Here is an 18,557-nt window from a genome sequence, read left to right on the forward strand (position 1 = left end):
TCCTGCTCTGAGTTCCAATCTGTTCTCGTTTGATTTGCAGTAATGTAATAACCAGTAACTCTCTTTTAAATTTGGTTGATACTGATCATGAGTTCTAAAACTACCTGGAGAAATTATGTCAGGCAGACAGACAACTGCAGGTTGAAAAATTATGTATGTTTTCTGTTCTCAGGACAAAGGCTAAAACAAGCATGTGGCAAGGTAATTATTTTGTAATTCTCTCTTCAAAACTGGTAATGTGCTTCTTTTAGATGTCTTCCCTATCTCCTGTATGAGTTCTAGGTGGATCCATATTTCTCTATATGACATACTACATTTTCTACATTCTAATGTTTTACTGCAAAACTTCATAGATGATAACACACCTGAACAAAAACTTGGCTCCACATCAGGAGGTGAGTGTACACTTAAATCCAAACCTTCCAAGCTGGCAATCAGGCCCCACTCATTTGGTGACTATCAGTGATCACTGCTGTGTTCTGAATCCTCTTCTCTCTGTACTTTCATACTTATCTCCTGTTGATTAATAGCATTTTATGAACTAATCATAAACTCAAGGTAGGAAACAAGGATTAAGAAATAGTTTTAGAGTTTTCTAAAGGATGAAGTCATCAACATAGAAAAAAAGGCTGCAAATGCAGAGACATGGATTTGACAAAGTGTGCAGATGGTGCAAAGGTATTCACAGCAATCAACTGGAAATCTGACTGAGAAAGGTCACTGCAGTTTTTAAAAGATGAATTATAAAATGACCAAAAATCAGTTTGGTAGATGTGAATCAGTGTGTATAGAGAAGCTCATCCTATCATCTGCACACAGTAGTTCTCTGCTATCTTCTGCCAATCACAAATGGTCTCTTGACAGATTCTCGAGCTCAGGAGAAGACAAAAGTGAAACAGAATGATCAGAAGGTGTTGGAAAAGGAGCACAAAACAAACCAGTCATCATAATTCCATATAATCCCTAAATTCACTGTACACCCTAATCATTACATGAAATTCTGGTCATGCAACAGTATTAGTAAGAATTAGAAGAACTAAAGAAATGCAACAACGAGACTGTTATGGAGTGGCTTTAGCATACAAAGCAAATAGGCAAACGTTTCAGTCGAAGAAGAATACTGAAGTAAATTAATAGGGTATAAAATATTGCAGAAAAACTGAATAGGGTGCTTATTTTTTTCTCACAATACAAGAATCAGGCATTGGCTAGAGAAAAACAAGGAAACACTGTTTCAGACAATACATAATTAAGAAGCAGAACATCCTGTCCAAGAAAGCACAAAGTGAAAAGCATAAAAAATTATTTTTCCAGTTCCTTTGTGGAGGGCAGGCTGATGGATGCTATCAGAGGAGGCCGGGCTGCAGGAGGGTATTTGTTCCCGTGCTGAGACAGGCTGCCAGGGTAGCCGGCTCTCCGGGCGTGCACTCATTACCGACAAGGCCGCCTGGCCTCTGCCAGCACCGCCTTTGACACAGCCGAGCGTGCCAGGGACACGGCTCGGCCGTTCTGTCCCGAGGAGCTTCATGAGGAATGAGGGCGGTGAGAAGGACAGGCTGGCTCTGGAAACTGCCTCCCGCCTTTTCCCGCAGCAGTTCGCCGCTCCAGTCCCGCAATGCGGCGGCGGAGGGCGCACGATAGGCGGAGGCTCACAGAGAGCCGCCCGCTCGCCCGCCCGCAGCGACCCCAGAGCCGAGCCCTCCTTCCCCCGGCCGCCATCTTGGGGCCGGGCGGAAGAACTACCGCTCCCAGCGCGCTCGGCGCCGCGGCGCCATCTTGCCGCCGGCAGCTCGGGCGGGGGGCGGCGGGCGAGACATGGCGCTGTTCCCGGCCTTCGCCGGGGCCGCCCAGCCAGGGGAGCCCCCCGCCGGCAGCTCCGAGGGCTCCACGAGAGGTAAAGTCCTGGAAGAACCGTCTTTCCCTTAACAGCTCTCCAGCGGCCCTCGGCACACGCCGAGCCCCTCTCCGGCCGTGTTTTCCCCGCCGGGTAGCAGCGGCGGGGGCGGTGCTGCCGCCGGGCTCGGGCCCATCGCCCCCTGAGGCTGCGGAGCGCGGCACGGGGGCTTTTGGTTTGTCATTGGTTTTGTTATTTTCTCTTTTTTTTTTTTTCCGTTTTCCCCACTAGCTATGGATATCTTGAAAAGTGTTTTTTAATTCCTTGTAATTAAGCCGAATTACAGTTGGAAAGGACTTTTCTTGGAAGGTCCCAAGTGAGATTATGATTCATTGTATCACGTTGACTGTTGTAGTTGATGTCTAGCGAGTAATACTTTTAATAAAATAAATAATAATATTAAAGTAAATAACACTTTCTGGTATAATGCCGAGCAGTATAGTAGGTACTATGTTTATTAATTCTACTGAACAGGATTTGAGCTAACACTTTTGCTTGTCAAGTTCTACCACTCTTAAATCTTCCCATTCCCTAGACACCACAGCAGAGGGAAACCATAGAATTATTTACCTAGGCTACGTTTCTTGTGTGTTTGGTCCAGTCGATAAAGGTGCATTAGTTTCCTATTGTAGCCAGTTCTGCATTACCCCTGATGGCATAACAGTGGTTGATACTCACTCTGCCAGTACAGAGATGTTCTGGCTGCATTCAGGATACTTTCTGGTAATGACATTTGATAGTAGGGAGTAGTGGACATAAAAAGTTCCCAAACTCCAGTTTGTAGGAATAGGGGAGCTGCTCTGTCAGGCAGATGTACAGTAAAATTCTCTGGTAATTATATTTTGGTTATATTTTAAAATTTTAGGAATTTATCCTTTAAGTTTGTTACGGTAGCCTATGTTGCTTCAGGCCACCTGTCTGGAAGGTCAGATTATACAGAAAAAGGTGTAAGACTGACTCTTGGATCCAGATTTCACTTGTCAGCACTGCTTATGACTTAAATTTTGGAAGCTTTTTGTGTGAGAATTATTGACAAACCTGGAACATGATTTGTTTGGTTTATGTTTTAATAAATATTGTACTTTGTTGTTGACAACGACATTTTAATGTGAGTTGTAAAAATTAAATATTAACTCAGAACCACATTTATGGTGGTGTATATCAAATTTCACACATTCAGCTTGTGAGAACTTGAGAACTTGACAGGCATCTGTCTCTCTGATAGATGGTTCTCTGCTCAGACCTGATGTGAAGCCAAAGTGCATCATAATACAGAGATCCCAGAGTATTAGCAGACATTTAGGACTGTTTTATAGCTTTACTGTAAAAGTTGAAGTAATAATGTATATATGGTGGTCATGTTTCATACAGCCAACCACTCTGTCTCATACTTTTAAAAACTTTGGTAATCCATTTCTAAAGTGGAAGTGCTGTCTGGAACTGAAACAGAAGCAGTGCCTATGCTTCCTATGCCGGTCAATTGCTGAGTTGCAACAGCCTCTAGAGTGCTGCAATTTTCTGTATGCTTCGATATAATTATGTTGTCAAGCTTAATTAGTGTTTGGTGGAAGATAAATTGTGAATTTATCTGTAGCCATGAAGAGAGCAATGGTGATAAGTAACCCTGCTGACATTAGTAAGCATTATTTGCAGACTGAACTATGCTGTAGGTCAGACGATGCTGTGAATTTTGCTGAAAGCAGATTTTCAGGATCCTGAGAGGCAAAAAAGACTTCATGTAACTCTTAAAAACTGTCTCTGTAGACATGCACTGTAAATTCTTAATTTTTCTTTCTGCTTGAGAAGGTATAAAAAGAATGTCATTGGATTGCTGCTGCTGTTGTGCTCATAAGCATGTAACAAGTACATGCATATTATTGAAAAATAGGTCTTTTATATCTGCTCTGCAAAAATTATAAACTTCTTAGACATTCCACAAGAAAAAAGCCTAACCAATGAAGAAATAGTGTTTTAAAGTTTGGAATGCATTGTAATGTTTGAAATGCTTGCATCCAGCTAACTGAACACTTGAGATTGTTTACACAAGCAGTTTGAACTTGCATGTTGCATAATGGGGAAAATTGCTCATTTCTTTCTAGTATAAGGTCAGTTTGGTTAAATTCTTCAGAAGATGCTTGAAGAATTCTGAACTTTCCTGCTGTAGCCACAGAGGTCTATTGACTGTGCCACAGGGCTTGATTTTCACAGAATTTGACCTTATCTGCTCCAGTAGAACCAAGCTACAGGCACAGGCTGGGAAATGGTGCATGGTGGTGTTCTGTAGCATATTGGTTGGGCTGGTCATGGGGAGTGTGTTTTGGTCTTGACAGCACCATGAATTGTGGATTCACCCGTGCACAGAGATGGAGCTTCAAGAGCCAGGGAGGTGATCACTCCTCATGGAGCCTTTTGTAATGGGGGTGGACTCCTGGGAAGCACAAACTGTAGCTTTGCTTTATTTTATGTATTTCTTGATGTGTTTAAATTAGGTTAACAGACTGTTTTGCAGCCTACTCTACTTTAAATCCTTTTGTGGACGACAGCTCAGGGATGTGAGACAGAAGAAAACTTTTGATACCAAAATTCTGTTTCTGAAAAAATTACTTCAAAAGGAGGAGAGGTATATGGCTTGACAGACAGTGAGTTCTTGTTGTTTGAGGAGTAGAGGTCAGTGTAGTCAAGAGCACAAAGACAAGAATGTGACAGGAAGAAAAAAAAAAAGTGATTGTAAAGAGCATGGAGGAGAGGCAGGGAGACCAAATTTGTTCCTCATGTTGTCTCTGTCAGTATGGCACTGGAGGGACTGCTGTTAAGTTCTGTATTTACGCCAAAGAACTTTTGTTGTTAAATAACGAAGAAATTTCACATGCTTAAAGGAATTCTAGATATGAAAATTGTCATAAAACTTGTAATATCAGTAAAATTGTGACAAAAAGTTTCCCTTCCATGTTCTGTCCCTGTCTGATCTTATCTGGTGACTTAGATGCAGAATGCTTAATGCTGACTAGTGTATCCAAATTAGCATCAAATAGCTTTCTTTCACACTGTTGAAAGGTCTAATGATATTTCAGTGCTTGGAGAACTGAGAATCCAGTGCCATGTTTTGGCCATGTATAAAACACTTGGGTATTCTTATCAGTAATGGATGTGCCTATCGATAAAACTGTGTTAAGAATATTTTCCACACAGTCAGTAAAGTACGCTTTTGTTAGTTTGTATAAGCTTTATCACATTCATTAACTATACCTTTTGTTTAATTATGCTTTTCTGTAATTTTTAAATTTAATTTTTAAAATGAACTATTTCTATTATATTCTATTTCTATTATATATTGTATAGAGAAATTAATGTATAATTGATATATAATAGTAAATATATTATGATACAGTAAATTGTCTTATACATGTATAACAAATTTATACAGTCTATAAAGATATAAAGTTAGAACCTTCAAATCATAAAAATGAATGTTAGATTCTTTTTTTATGTATAGAGCTGTGTCTTAAACATGGAATCTGCTTTCAGTATGAGCTAAATGGCAATTTCATTGAGTGCTTTCCAATAGGCTCAGTTATTGCACATGACTTAGTGACATTTACTGTGAATTTAACTGTCTGCTGACTAGATTAACCCCCAACTTAAAAAAGCACAGCAAGCTAATTTGTATTGATCTCACACTTTTTTTTACCTACAGAGTTAGACTGGCTTAGTAACCCAAGCTTCTCTGCAGAAGATGCACTATTACTGCACCAGCGCACTACAGAAGTTGCCAATCTCATTCCTGAAAAATCGCCATTAGTAAGGTAGAGTGTACTTCAATGTCTTTTGAAATAGCCTTTCTTTTGTCCTGCTTATCTTTTGTTATATGAGACCAAATTCAGAAGCTAAAAGCAGCTTTTCGTTCTGTTGTTCAGTATTTAAAAATGCCTGAACTGAGTCATGTGTAAAAGAATGAATAATGCTTCCATGTCTTTTAACTTAAAATAATGAGAAATTGTATGTATGCAATTACATTCCTATTTTCTGTTTCTCAGAGCTGCATTTAAATGATTGTCATTTAGGAATGGAGAGGGAACTGAGCAATCATCATTCTTTATTAGCTTTTGAATGTCTAAAGTGACCCTTGAAATAATGTAAAGATTAAGCATCATCTTTATACTTTCTCTGGGGAAACCAGAGAAATCAGCCATTTCACAGTTGAGTTTTTTACTTTTTGAAAAACAGTTGCTGATGCGAACTAATGAAATTTTACATGTATCAAGTTGAGTGTGGCTGCAGAACATGCTGGTCAGCTGAAGTGGGTGATTACATTCTTTTGCTGAAATAAGCTTTAAGCAGCCACGTTTGCTGAAGAACTGGTTTTAATACGTTCCCTGGACTGGGTGCTGTACTTGGCTTATCTGCACTGTAACTAGCACTCAATAGTGAGTGCAGTCAGGTTGTAGTTGTTAAGTTCAAAATCTTAGTCTCTTTAAATTTGATACAAGCTCCCTTGTCTATGATGGCTGTTGGTGGTCATGACAGAGAATATCTTTATAATACCAAGCACACCTCAACACATCTTTTTCCGTACTTGGTCTTGAATTTACATGCATTGTGTGTTTGAAATGCAATCAATGTTTTGTTTATCAGTCATATATTCTACTATGTTTCTTCAAATCTTTTTAGGACTTTCATGACATAAAGCTAAGGATTTTGCACGTTGCCATCAGATGGAATGACATAAACCCACCATATTAATTTTATCTTTGAAAAGGACTTTGTCAAAAATAGCATGCAGAAAAATGTTTGGGGGTTGTTTTGGGGGTTGTTTTGTCTATTTCTTGGGTACTTGATTTAATAAAAGCTAATTGGTTTCATCTCAGTAAAAACTAATTACACCGACCTGGTTGGTGGTTTTGAGAGGGTTTGCTTTGTTTGGTTTGCAAAAATGTGCATGTTTGTTTTAAAGATCTGCTAATGGTTCTTTGTTTTCTTTTTCTTTAGTGTCCCTAAAGAAATTCTGTCTGGGCTGTTTCTTGAGATGCCTTATTTCTGAAATACAATATTTTCTTTTATTGACATATTAGGAATAATGAGAGTTGTTGCACTTTTTTTTCTTTGAAAGACTGCAGAAAAAAAAAAAGAGCTTGTGCTTTAAGTGAGGGTTAGAGAAGACTTCCATTATTCATTTGATTAAGTGTGGGAGTTTTTGTGGCATGTGCAGTAATATACATATGTTTTGCCAAAAGTATGTCCTTTGTGTGATCTCTCAATAACTCTGTTGTTGTACTCTGTTGTCTGTTGTACATAGTGTTATTTATTACATTATACTGTGTTATATGATAACATTAGTTCAGTAGTCATCAAAAATTGTTTCTTGGTTGGTAGATTTGATTTTTTTTAATCTGGAAGTGATTTTAAAAGAGTGATTTTGATATTACTTATATAAGTCCTAGAAAAACAGGGAAAAATTTTTTTTTTTTTTTTTTTTTCTTTTTGCAGGTCACAGTGAAAGATTTCTTAGTCTTTTAACATGACCTAAGTTGTTTAGCAAAGTTAGGAAATTTTATCATCTCGGTCATCTTCTTCAATTTGGCAGTGTTAACAGATGGCTATTTATACAGATCACACATCAAAATGCCTTGGCAATTAAAACATTATGACTGGCTGTCAGTAATTCCAGCAGCTGAAAAATGTAGTTGTGATTTAATGCAGATTTAGCTCACTTTTGCTGTATACATTACTGCTACCGTCTCAAAAAAATAGAGGGAGAAGAAAGGTAAAGAATAAAATGTTCTGAACTTTGTTATGGTGGTAGTCCATAACAGTTTTACTGCTTAGCTGTATAGATACATATAAATGTATATCATTTTTTCCAAGCAGGACTTCTTCAAGATCTGAGTTGTCAGAGGAGAGTGATACAGATGAGAGTCTGAAACAGACAAGCAAGAAAAGGAAAAAGAAAAAGAAAAAGCATCACCACAATAAGAAGACAAAAAAGAAAACCAAAGGGGATTCCAGTAGCAGTGAATCGGAGGTGGACACTAAGCACATCAAGGACAAAGGAAGGGGCAAAAGTAGCGAAAAGGAAGCAGCAGCAAAGTACGTAAATATTAACACTATGCAAGATGTAAATCCGTTGTGTTCTTGTGCTTGTCTCTTCAACTGAAATTCTTACCATTGGTTGATCATCTTTTTCTAAGGTTTGTTTGACTAAACATGCATTCAAAGCAAGGGAAACAGATTTAGAACCACTTGTTTAATCATATAAAAAAACTGACTAAAATATTCAGTGAAGTCCTGTTGTACAGAGCAAAGCATGGTATGGTGATTATGAAATAAATTTTTGAAGTCATGTAGAGGCTTATGTTCAGTTTTTGTAAGCATCTTGTTTCACTGATCTTTTGTGAGGGTTTGGAGAGCGATTGCATTAAGCATTCTTCATTATTAATATGTGGCTGGGTTTGCTTTGTAATGTAACTTCCTCCTCACAGAGTTAACATTTTTCTTTTTTTTCATTTTAAGACAAAATTTGTTTTATGATTTAATACTTCTTTTATATCCATATATTTTGCTTCATACTTTCTGCTTGTAATATTTTTATATGAGTATTTGAGCAACTGAAATTGTTTTGTTAAGTCTTCTTTGTTAATTTCAGGAGCTCTAAAGTACTGTGTAATTAGTGGAGATGTCATGTTTTTATGAAGCAACAAAATAGGCATGTAGTGACTATAATGGTCTTTGAGCAGCAAAAGAGGTTCTGTGAATGCAGCAAGTATCCAGGTTTGGCATACCTAGCTATGCTTTCCTCAGGCTGCTGGGTTTTTAACATTTCAAGGTGGCCCTGTCCAGTTGGCAGTGAGTCACCTTCTCCTGGTTGTCACCATGTTTGCTGGTTTGAGCAGCCATTTTGCCTCCCTCTGATTCCCTGGTTCCTGTGTTTTCTTTGGTATCAGCAGCTCTGGCTCTAGTTCACCACACTGCAGCTACTTCTGTGGATAGAGTGAGGTTTTGGTGACATTAAGAAATTGATGCAAGCTGGGTAGTCTTTGAATTTCCCCCGTTTACTATTCTCAAGAGGGATTAATCAGGAGCTGAAAGTGCAGGTTGGTGGGATATGTGATGCCAAGGTAACATTGTTTCCCTGTGGAAGAGTGGCAGAGATGCTGCAGATGTTGTCAGATACCTCCAGCCCACCGTGGCTCCTCCTTTGTGAGAACTTGTATTGGCTTGTGGTGGCTAAGGCTTCCTTGACTGTGAGGAAGGACAGTAAAAATTATTTGGGTGCTGAACCCATTCTGCTCAGTCTCAACGCTCATCCATGCTGCTAGGGTGCCTGGGTGTGATTCATAAGCTGTTTGCCAGGTTGGGCCAGACAGCCAGTGCTTTGCCCAAATAAAAGTGTTGAAGTTCTCTCATGGTGCTTTTTTTTCCTACTTTCCAGAAATTGTTGATGCTGAGAGAATATTGAATTTTCAAAAGACTGGTTTTGAAACCCAAACCACAAAATTGCTGTGAATGTGAAAAATGTTGAGAAATTTTAGAAAACTTTTCAGGACTCTAAAACTCACAGAATTGTACCATGAATTCAGATTGGAAATTCACAGTTATCTAGAGTTCAGAGGCAGGTGGCAATTTCCACTTAAGTTCATTTGTATAACTGTAATCCATAAACCACTTTGATACACTGTTTTATCAAATACATGGGTATAATTACAGCTAGTCAATCCTCTTACAGATTATCTTATTTTATTCTTGATTGTATCATCTTACCAAGACGAGAGTAAATTTTGAAAGTAGTAATATGTGGCTTTTGGATTATAGGATGCCAAGCTATTGATTAAATTAGTTGGTTAAATCTGGTTATTACGTTTCATAATAATAAATTTAGTTTTTGGAAGTGCAAGGACTTTCAGTGTTTTGATTTGATGGTACTATTAGGGTATTTCTAATTGTTTTTTTCAAAGTGTGGACTGACTTTGCAAGAGTGGATCATGTACAATGACTTTGAGTAAGTTAAGTTACTGTGAACTACAGAAATTTAATGTGTCTTGGGTTATGTGAATGCTGAATATATGCACAAATGCTTAGAATATCCTCTTTCTCCTTGTCTGCAGTGTAGGTAAGAAAGCATCCAGTGTTACCAGCAGTCGCTCTATTTGGCTTGATGATATCCAGGCCCCCAGAGCAGACACCTTCCGGATAGACAAGAAACCAGACCCTGCAAACTGGGCCTACAAATCCTTGTATCGTGGGGACATAGCAAGGTATGGAATGTTGTTCTCTGTATCCAAACTATCACAGAGTCACTCGAGTCTGTCTGCAACTTTTTACATAGAAGATGAGAAAAGATAACTGAGTAGCTTATTTCAGAATTTGACTTGGTGGTGAGCCAGTGTCAGTGGCAAGTGATATCCCTAGGGGGTCTGTAGTGCTATCTAATGTGTTCTTCATCAATGACATGGACTGCAGGATCAAGTGCACACTCAGTAAGTTTCACAACCCTAAGCTGAGCAGTGCAGTTAATGCCCCTGAAGGATGGGATGACATCCAGAGGGACCTGGGCAAGGACCTCATGAGATTGAGCAATGACGAGGTGCTGCACCGGGGTCAGGGCATCAACGCAGGCTGGGGATGAACAGATCAGGGCAGCCCTGCCACGAAGGACTTGGGGGTGCTGCTGGGTAGAGCAGTGATGACAGCAGTTGGATGATGAGCCAGAAATACGTGCTGGCAGCCCAGAATGCAAGTTGTGTCCTGGGCTGCACCCAAAGCAGTGTGGCCAGCCGGGCAAGGGAGGGGATTCTGCCCCTCCACTCTGCCTTGGTGACACCCTGCCTGAAGTGCTGTATCCAGCTCTGGAGTCCCCAGCACAGGAAGGGCATCAGCCTTTTGGAGGGAGTCTGCAGAGTGGCCACCAGATTGATTACAGAGAGATGGAACACCTCTCCTGTGAGTAAAGGCTGAGAGAATTGGGGTTGTTCAGCCTGGAAAAGAGAAAGCTCCATCCAGTACCTGAAGGGAGCCTACAAGAAAGATGGAGAGGCACTTTTTATACTCTTTACTGAGAGGGTGGTGAGGCATCAGAATAGGCTGCTCAGATACTTGGATGCCCCATCCCTGGAAGTGTTTGGGGCCAGGTTGGAAGGAGCTTTCAGCAGCCTCATCTGGCAGAAGGTGTCTTTACCCATGGGGTTGGAATGAGATCATCTCTAAGGCCCCTTCCAACCCAAACCATTCTATAATTGTTGGATAAATGTTTTAAAAGGCAAAGATGGCATGAAATAATGGGTATAATGTGCATGATTTTCACTGTTTTTAAAAAAATTCTCTGTGTAGCAAACTCCAGGGCCATCTGGAGGTGGCAGCATGGGGCAGATTCAAAGGTATGTTTTTGAGGTCAGAAATTCGAGGTTGTGTTAGAAGTTGTCTTTGGTCAAGTGCTCTTTTTGGTCTCTATGGTTCTATTTCTGTGCCTGAAAAGTAAGTGAAAGTATTGATTATTTCATACTAGATTTGTCAAGAGGTTTACTTACTTGAGTAGTTTGATACCGTTGTAAAAAAAGGAAAAAAGTTACAGGTACTTTCTTAGAAAACAGATTTCAGCCAGACATTATACTAAAATGTGTCTGTCCTATGCAATGCTACATTTCAAGTTAGTATAGATGAAATTGAACATTCAGTATCCCTAGTGAGTTACTGGTGTTGTGATGACCCTTCAGAACGTTTCCTTGCATAAATACAGAAGCCCATCCAAAGGAGCTTACAGTTGGCTCATGCATTCTGCATGTACACTTCTTGATTTTCTCAGGAAAATTGTTTATTGTATATACAATAATACTGTATATAATTATTTGTGGAGGAGGGAGAATTTATGGGTTATATTTTTGTAGCTTTTTATGCCTTTGCAATAAAATTGCCTGGTTACAATTTGTTTCAATTTTCTATCACCTTTGGATTGTCAGGTATTTTCTGAGATGAAAAGTATTATTTTAGTGTTGCACGTCACTATATCTGCCACTGAAATTACATTTTTTTGTAATATTTGAAGATGGTCTTTTCCTGTCTTAATCCATAGGATTTTTGTGGCCTTTATGAACATGGCCTTTTTTTCTCTTCACACCCCTCTCCACTTTTTGGCATATAAAATGGAGAGAGGCTTAGGGATGCAGAAGGAAATTACTGGACTGAACAAGTGGTGTCTCACTTTCAGGTTAAAATAATGTAATCTAAGTAACCCTGTGTTGTTCTTCCTCCATGTTTGTCTACATGGCTTAAAATGATGGAAAAGAAAAAGGGTTTCTTCTGCCTGAGTATGACATATATTGTTGAATTCAGAGGAGGCTTAGTGTGATAGTAAAAGTATGATAGCAGTGAAGGAATTTGTAAGTTGAAGCCTTAAATAAGCAGAAATTTACCAGGTTCCTAAACTTTTGAAGATATATGCATACATTATTTGGGTTAATTTGAATGAAAGTATTTCTTTCAAAAAGGAGGTATCTTTTCTAATGTGTATTTTAGAAGATGTTTAATTGTGTTTTCCCTTTCAAGGTATAAAAGGAAAGGAGAGTCCTGTCTTGGCATAGATGCAAAGAAACAGTGCATAACTTGGGACAGTTCTGCATCAAAAAGGAAGCAAGCACAGAGTCGACCTGAGCGCTACTTTACAAAGAACAATGTGAAGATGCTAAGCACAGATGGGATTCTTGTCTGTAATAAAAATTCTCCATCTGATCCACCTGCTTTTATACCAGTTTCCCAAGTGGAAACTGATGATTCCTCTGACACAACAGAAGTAAATCCTCTTGGGATTTATGATCCATCAACCACAGTGTGGCTACAAGGAAAAGGGTGCAAGAGTGCAGACAATGAGTCTGTAAATACACAGCAGACAGTTCAAGAGTCTGGGATAAACATGAGCTCCATTCTAATGACAAAAGTGGAAGAATATAACAAGAAAGTTAGAGAAAACCCGAGAGATATTAATGCTTGGATGGAATTTATTTCCTTTCAGGTATGTATTATAACAGACCTTGTTGCTTATTATAAGTAATAAATACATGAACATTATATTGTAATTTCATTTGTTTAGAACTGTATATATCTTCTTGGTGAAGAATGAACTGTTAACTCATCTTCACAAATGTCAGCATTCTTGTGATTCTAGTGATAGTTCTTTCTAAGGTTGTAATGATGTTTCTTTTTGTTTTAGGATGAATTAATGAGAGGACCTAGCCCGTATGGCAGTAAGGGAGAGCAGGAATTAAGGAGAAAATCACTCAAGTTAATCTTGGAAAAGAAACTGGCCATTTTAGAGAGGGCAATTGAAAGCAATCCAAGTAATGTTGATCTGAAACTTGCCAGACTGAAGCTTTGCACAGAATTTTGGGAACCACCAGCTGTGATCAAAGAATGGCAGAAGCTAATTTTTTTACATCCCAATAATCCAGAGATGTGGAAGAAGTACCTTCTGTTCTGTCAAAGTCAGTTCACTACCTTTTCCGTTTCAAAGATCAACAGTCTCTATGGAAAATGTTTGACAACACTGGCAGCTGTACAGGATGGCAGCATGGTATCCCATCCTCTGCTGCCTGGCACTGAAGAAGCTATGCTGGGTAAGGTTCTTGCTACATATTATGGTCAGATTGATCTTCATAGGACCTGCATTAAGAACAGATTTTCCTATGTATTGCATGAAGCTTTTCTTCTCTTCAAAATGCCTGGCCTCCTGGTTTCTTAGCTGAGAATTAAAGCAGATATTCCAACCAAATATGGAAATAGCAGATCCTTCTCTTCCCCAAGACAGTTTATGATACAGCGTCCATTAAAGTCTAATGTGCTGAGAGGTTTAGAGTACAATATCAGGACTGGAGAATCACAGCCAACAGCCAGGAGATGGGCTTTTATAAAAGGGAGACTTGTGAAAAAAATAATTATCTCTTGTTTGGAAGTTTTACAACTTTCAAACAAGAGATAATTATCCTGGAAGGAAAGTAAGTCAGATAGTTAGGATGCTGGAGTGGATTCAGGGAAGAAATGAGTTCATGCTCAGTTCTGGCATGGTCTTTAAATTTATTTGGAGCTAAATGACTTAACCTATCCATTTGAATTTTAATTTTCTACCTTGGCATGTCATTTTGATTATTGATCCTGAATACTTTGAGGAGGGGAAAAGATTAGTGTCACCATGAGTATTTTTGACTTGGTTTTTTTTTTGGATTTTAAAATTCACTTTCAATCTAAGAGAGTATTATGGAGGAGTCCTGTTCTTTCATGTGTATCATAGTCCAAGAAACCTCTTGTTTTTATCCAGTCCTGTAATTCCTGTTGGAGCAATGATGTTATGCAATATCCAGTCTGGACTTATAGATAGAGATGCTGGATTACCAAACTGGTTTCAGGTGTTCAGATCTCATACAGTCTTTGGCTGATTCATCTTGGATCAAGCACTGCAAAAAGTGCTGCAGAGGAAAAATGCTCTACTGGCCAGTGCGTATTGTACAGCCTGATAGCTTCTGTTGTCTCTGATTTCCAATATTTCAGTCACTTTGTACACAAACCAAAATGAATGCTTCTCGGGACAAAGGTTTTATTCAGAATCTGGTTTTGGAAACAAGAAGTTGTTTCTTTCATTTTGTTTTTCCTGCACATATTTGAATGTATGTGACTCATGAAATACAAACTCATGTAGCAGTTTGTCAGCTGCTATGAGATTTTTTTTAATAGAGTTCCTTTAGCAAGTTACCTGATATTAGATTGATGTTTTTCTAAATACTTTTTTGCTGGCAATATCCATAGATAGCTAAAAATGAAAATGAACTCAAATTCATGAATGGAACAGAACCACAAGTAAATTCTTGTTGTTCTGTCCTAAGCCTACAGTGATTTGTTCATGAACACTCTCAAGTATTTTATTTTTCCTCTTCAGAATTCAAATTATAGGATTAGGGAGACTTCTTGATTTAAGATTTCTTTATTAGTGACTCAACTATGTAATTCTTGGGCTGAGTTTTAATTGACAGTGTACTTACTAGGAAGGTAATCAAATTGTTCATTAAGATAAATATACAGAATCTTTCACAAACTTTTTATTGGGTGAGTAGCACTGTAGATGTACATTAGGCTTATATCTTCAACCTTTGACCTTTCCTAAGGACAAAGTGCTCTAATTTTAAATAGTGGGGGACTGTGCCATCTAGTGTTCAGTTCAGTCTGGAGTACTGTCTGCTTGGAAATAGGTAGGTGTTTTTTTAAAGTATTGAAAAATTTTGAAAAGGTAAAGCTGAATTTAAAATGGTAGATCAGCCTTTACATAAATTTTGAGATAACAATTTATAATACTTTACATTTACTAGGAACCGTTAATAAAAAGCAGATTAATATAAAGTATTCTTAATTTTTGTTCTGTAAACAGAGTTCTGTTTTTCAAATTATATCTCCTGGTTGGGGAGAAACATCCTTATCTTCTAGGCCAGTTCAGCTGCAGAACTGTCTTAGCATCATGGACTGAATTAAGTATGTATTCATGCTGTTTTCAGTTTTTACCACAAAGAAAATACTGATCTTTGCATTTCATCAAGTACCTTTTTTTTTTCTAATGCAGAAAAATTTACACTGTAATTTATTTTTGGCACCAGTTTGGCAGCAAATCCTGATGAGGCATTTTCTACATTCAGAGTTTTTCAATCAAAGTTCATTTCTAAAGCTGGGAGACTAGGAAAGGACAATTTTTTCAGTATCAGTTTGACACAGTGCATAAATTAGTTAAAATACTTGGGAAGACTGTATTATAAACTTAATAATTGTTTTTGTTGTTTAAATACCTTCAGAAATCTCAGTCTTTGTTAGCAGGAATAATCATTGACTTTACAGAAAAATTTATTAAATGCCCAGTGTGTATATTCTAGCAGAATTCAGGTTTTTATGTGTCTGATACATAAAATACATTTAGATACATTTACTCCTACATAAGATACATTTACTCCTTTTATCTAAATTCAGATAAAAGGAGTAAATAATTCCCATGTGTTAAGTATAAGATGATGAAGATGATTAAGAGCAGTTGCTGCTAACCTGTGTTGTTACACATGTGTATCTAGACACCTAATATTTGGATTCTTTAAAACCCTCCAAAGATAGTGTGTTTAGTGAAGGAACAGTAGTATTTAAAGAACTGGTTTGCTGTTTCCCAAGCTGTCAGTGATTTAAGTCTTTATAGGCTTGGGGTTTTTGGAAGTCTGTTATGATTTAAAGCAATTTAAACAGTTTCTGTTGTGTTAAGACTGGAGTGTCATTTGGAGGGATTGAGTATCACTGAAATGTCCTTGAGCTGCCTCATGATGGAGGTGTTTATAATACCTGTTACTTCTCCAACTCAAAATATGGAGAGGAACACTGGGACTTTGCTTCCCTTTTTAAGCTGAGACTGGAGTTCAGTGTGCAGTAGGGATATGGCAGTGGTTAGAAAAATAATTTGTTGAAGAGTGAGGGATAGGGCTTTTCCCTACTTTTAAGCAGTAATATATTGACCAGAAGACTGGACTTCTCCTAACTCAGTTCTTATATACAGAAAAAGGGGATGACAATTGGAATGAAAATTATATATTGCTAACATATTATCAATGTAAACTCATGCAAAACTGAGGCAGAAAGGATTTTTCTTGTTATCACCTCCTGTGTGCATTGTGATAACACCCAGCATCTTCAAAGAGGGCTGACACACTGACAGATGTTGGATACAGTGAAGTGCAGAGCATTGTGTCTAACTTTCCACCAGTAAGGACAGTGCATGTATGGCATGAATAAAAAGCCATCTCTTCAGTACATTTCAAGTGAGCAGTCTTAAAGTTCATTAAACTGGGACCATTTTGACATGCATTTATGCTGGTTACCCTTCATTGTTTGGATTTTCTTACTGTTCCAAAACAATTATGTTCTACAGCATGTTGTGTATGTATTTTTATATTTTTGGGTTGTAATAAAACAATTTGCAACAAAATCTGAAGTACTAAAATTTTATCTTCTTTTCTTTACAGCTATATTTATTCAGCAGTGCCACTTTCTGAGACAGGCTGGCCATTCTGAGAAAGCAGTGTCTTTGTTTCAGGCTCTGATTGACTTCACCTTCTTTAAACCTGACAGTGTAAAAGATCTGCCAACAAGGGGACAGGTAGCAATTTCCATTTAAGTGGGTGTGTGTCTGTATGTATTAGAGAAAATGCTGTACCAGAAAAATGTTGATGAATTTTTAAGGCCATAGGGAAATATTTTGGATAACAGCTTACTTAGAGGTTCTTCAAGGTGATGCTTGCATTGAAAAAAATGCTTGTGGATCCTCTAGAACTACAGGCCAAATGGCTGTTTTTACTATATATAATAGAAGTGTGATAACCAGTTGTTTCATATCTTTTTTAATAACTAAAAATGGAAAAAATTGAGCTAGCTGACCAATGTCTGTGTCTAGCTAGCACTTACCCTACTTATTTTCCTCCAAAATGCTGTTGTTTTTTTACTGGTGATGGAGAGAGCTGATAGGGCATAAAATCTTTCAGTTCAGACTGTTTTTGCCAAAGTTTCTTAGGTTCTCTGTTACCTGTTTCCCTTAATTTGATGGCTACATTAGGAACAATTTTGTGCTTTCAAGTGCCTTTTATTTGACCCATGAGATTCTATTCAACTTATAGTGGTAAATGTTAAAGTACTAAATCACTTTTTCTCTTAATTTGTTCAGGAGGATGTTGCACATGCACCCCCCTAATAATAATGAAGTTAATATTTAGATGCCAGTAGCATCATCCCATTGAACTGTTAGGAACTGTTTCCTTTTTAATGAGTGGTAGAGAGGCCACCATCTAGGCAGCTGGGCTACTGTAGAGGATAAAAATTAAATTTGCTGCACTACCTCACAGTCATCCCAGAAACTCAGACTCCGGTTCTTGCTCTCTTAATTTAAACTGTTACCTACAAATGGAGCAATCTTACAGGTTAAAAAATAGTGGTGTCTTCTTAAAGAGATGAAATTTAGAGTTTAGTCATAGCTATCATGGAGTAGTTGCACAGATACATGTAGTTACAGTTCCAATCATTTGAAAAACTGCATTTGTAGTATTTAAAAAATCTTAGAGCAGGATGAAAAGGAACCTTGATTGAAAAGAACCGTGTTTAGGTTGGAAAATGCAGTTCTTGAAAATAGGAAAATGCCAGATTTACAGCTGATCACACATTCTGCTGTCTTACAGAAGTGTTATGACTCAGTCTGGAATTACTTGATTCTGTACTGTCTTCACAGTTCACTTTCTCACTTGCAGCAAAGAATAAATCCACGAGGAGCAGAATTATATTTTGCAATTTGCTGTAAGCCTGGAATTTTCTCATGTGTTGATGCTTGGTTTTTCTTGGAATAAATTTTATTGTTTATATTTGTATTAACAGTCGCATCTCAATGTCCAAACCAAGGGTTGGTAAACAGCAGAAGCATTTAATAGGTGAGAGATTGTCATTAGAGCTTAAGATACACAAAGCAGAGGAGGAATTGATGAATCTAGAGATGACTGATTGCATACTGGCAGTGACAAAGTAACTAGGACTAGAATCCTGAACTTCTGATTCACTGAGAAGTGCCCTGACCTTTTTGGCCATCCTTAAACCTGAAAGATTAAAGTCATTATGGATCTTTTTCCTC

At 38.0% G+C, this 18,557-nt stretch overlaps 1 protein-coding gene across 2 annotated transcripts in view; it reads left to right on the top strand.

Moving 5' to 3' along the window:
• The first annotated feature begins 1,790 nt into the window (after positions 1–1,790).
• Positions 1,791–18,557, top strand: part of NRDE2 (NRDE-2, necessary for RNA interference, domain containing) — a 28,190-nt gene continuing 11,423 nt past the window's right edge. For both annotated transcript variants that reach the window (XR_014616242.1, XM_084207938.1), the window contains exons 1-7: positions 1,791–1,894; positions 5,589–5,697; positions 7,760–7,978; positions 9,994–10,143; positions 12,428–12,890; positions 13,089–13,491; positions 16,912–17,045. Coding sequence is in view for 1 of the 2 variants with exons in the window: in XM_084207938.1 (XP_084064064.1) it covers positions 1,816–1,894; positions 5,589–5,697; positions 7,760–7,978; positions 9,994–10,143; positions 12,428–12,890; positions 13,089–13,491; positions 16,912–17,045 (1,557 nt within the window). In the remaining variant the exon portion in view is untranslated. The remainder of the gene's footprint in view (positions 1,895–5,588; positions 5,698–7,759; positions 7,979–9,993; positions 10,144–12,427; positions 12,891–13,088; positions 13,492–16,911; positions 17,046–18,557) is intronic.

This window comes from Fringilla coelebs (assembly GCF_963513975.1).
Source record: "Fringilla coelebs genome assembly, chromosome: 6".
NCBI classification, from domain to species: domain Eukaryota; kingdom Metazoa; phylum Chordata; class Aves; order Passeriformes; family Fringillidae; genus Fringilla; species Fringilla coelebs.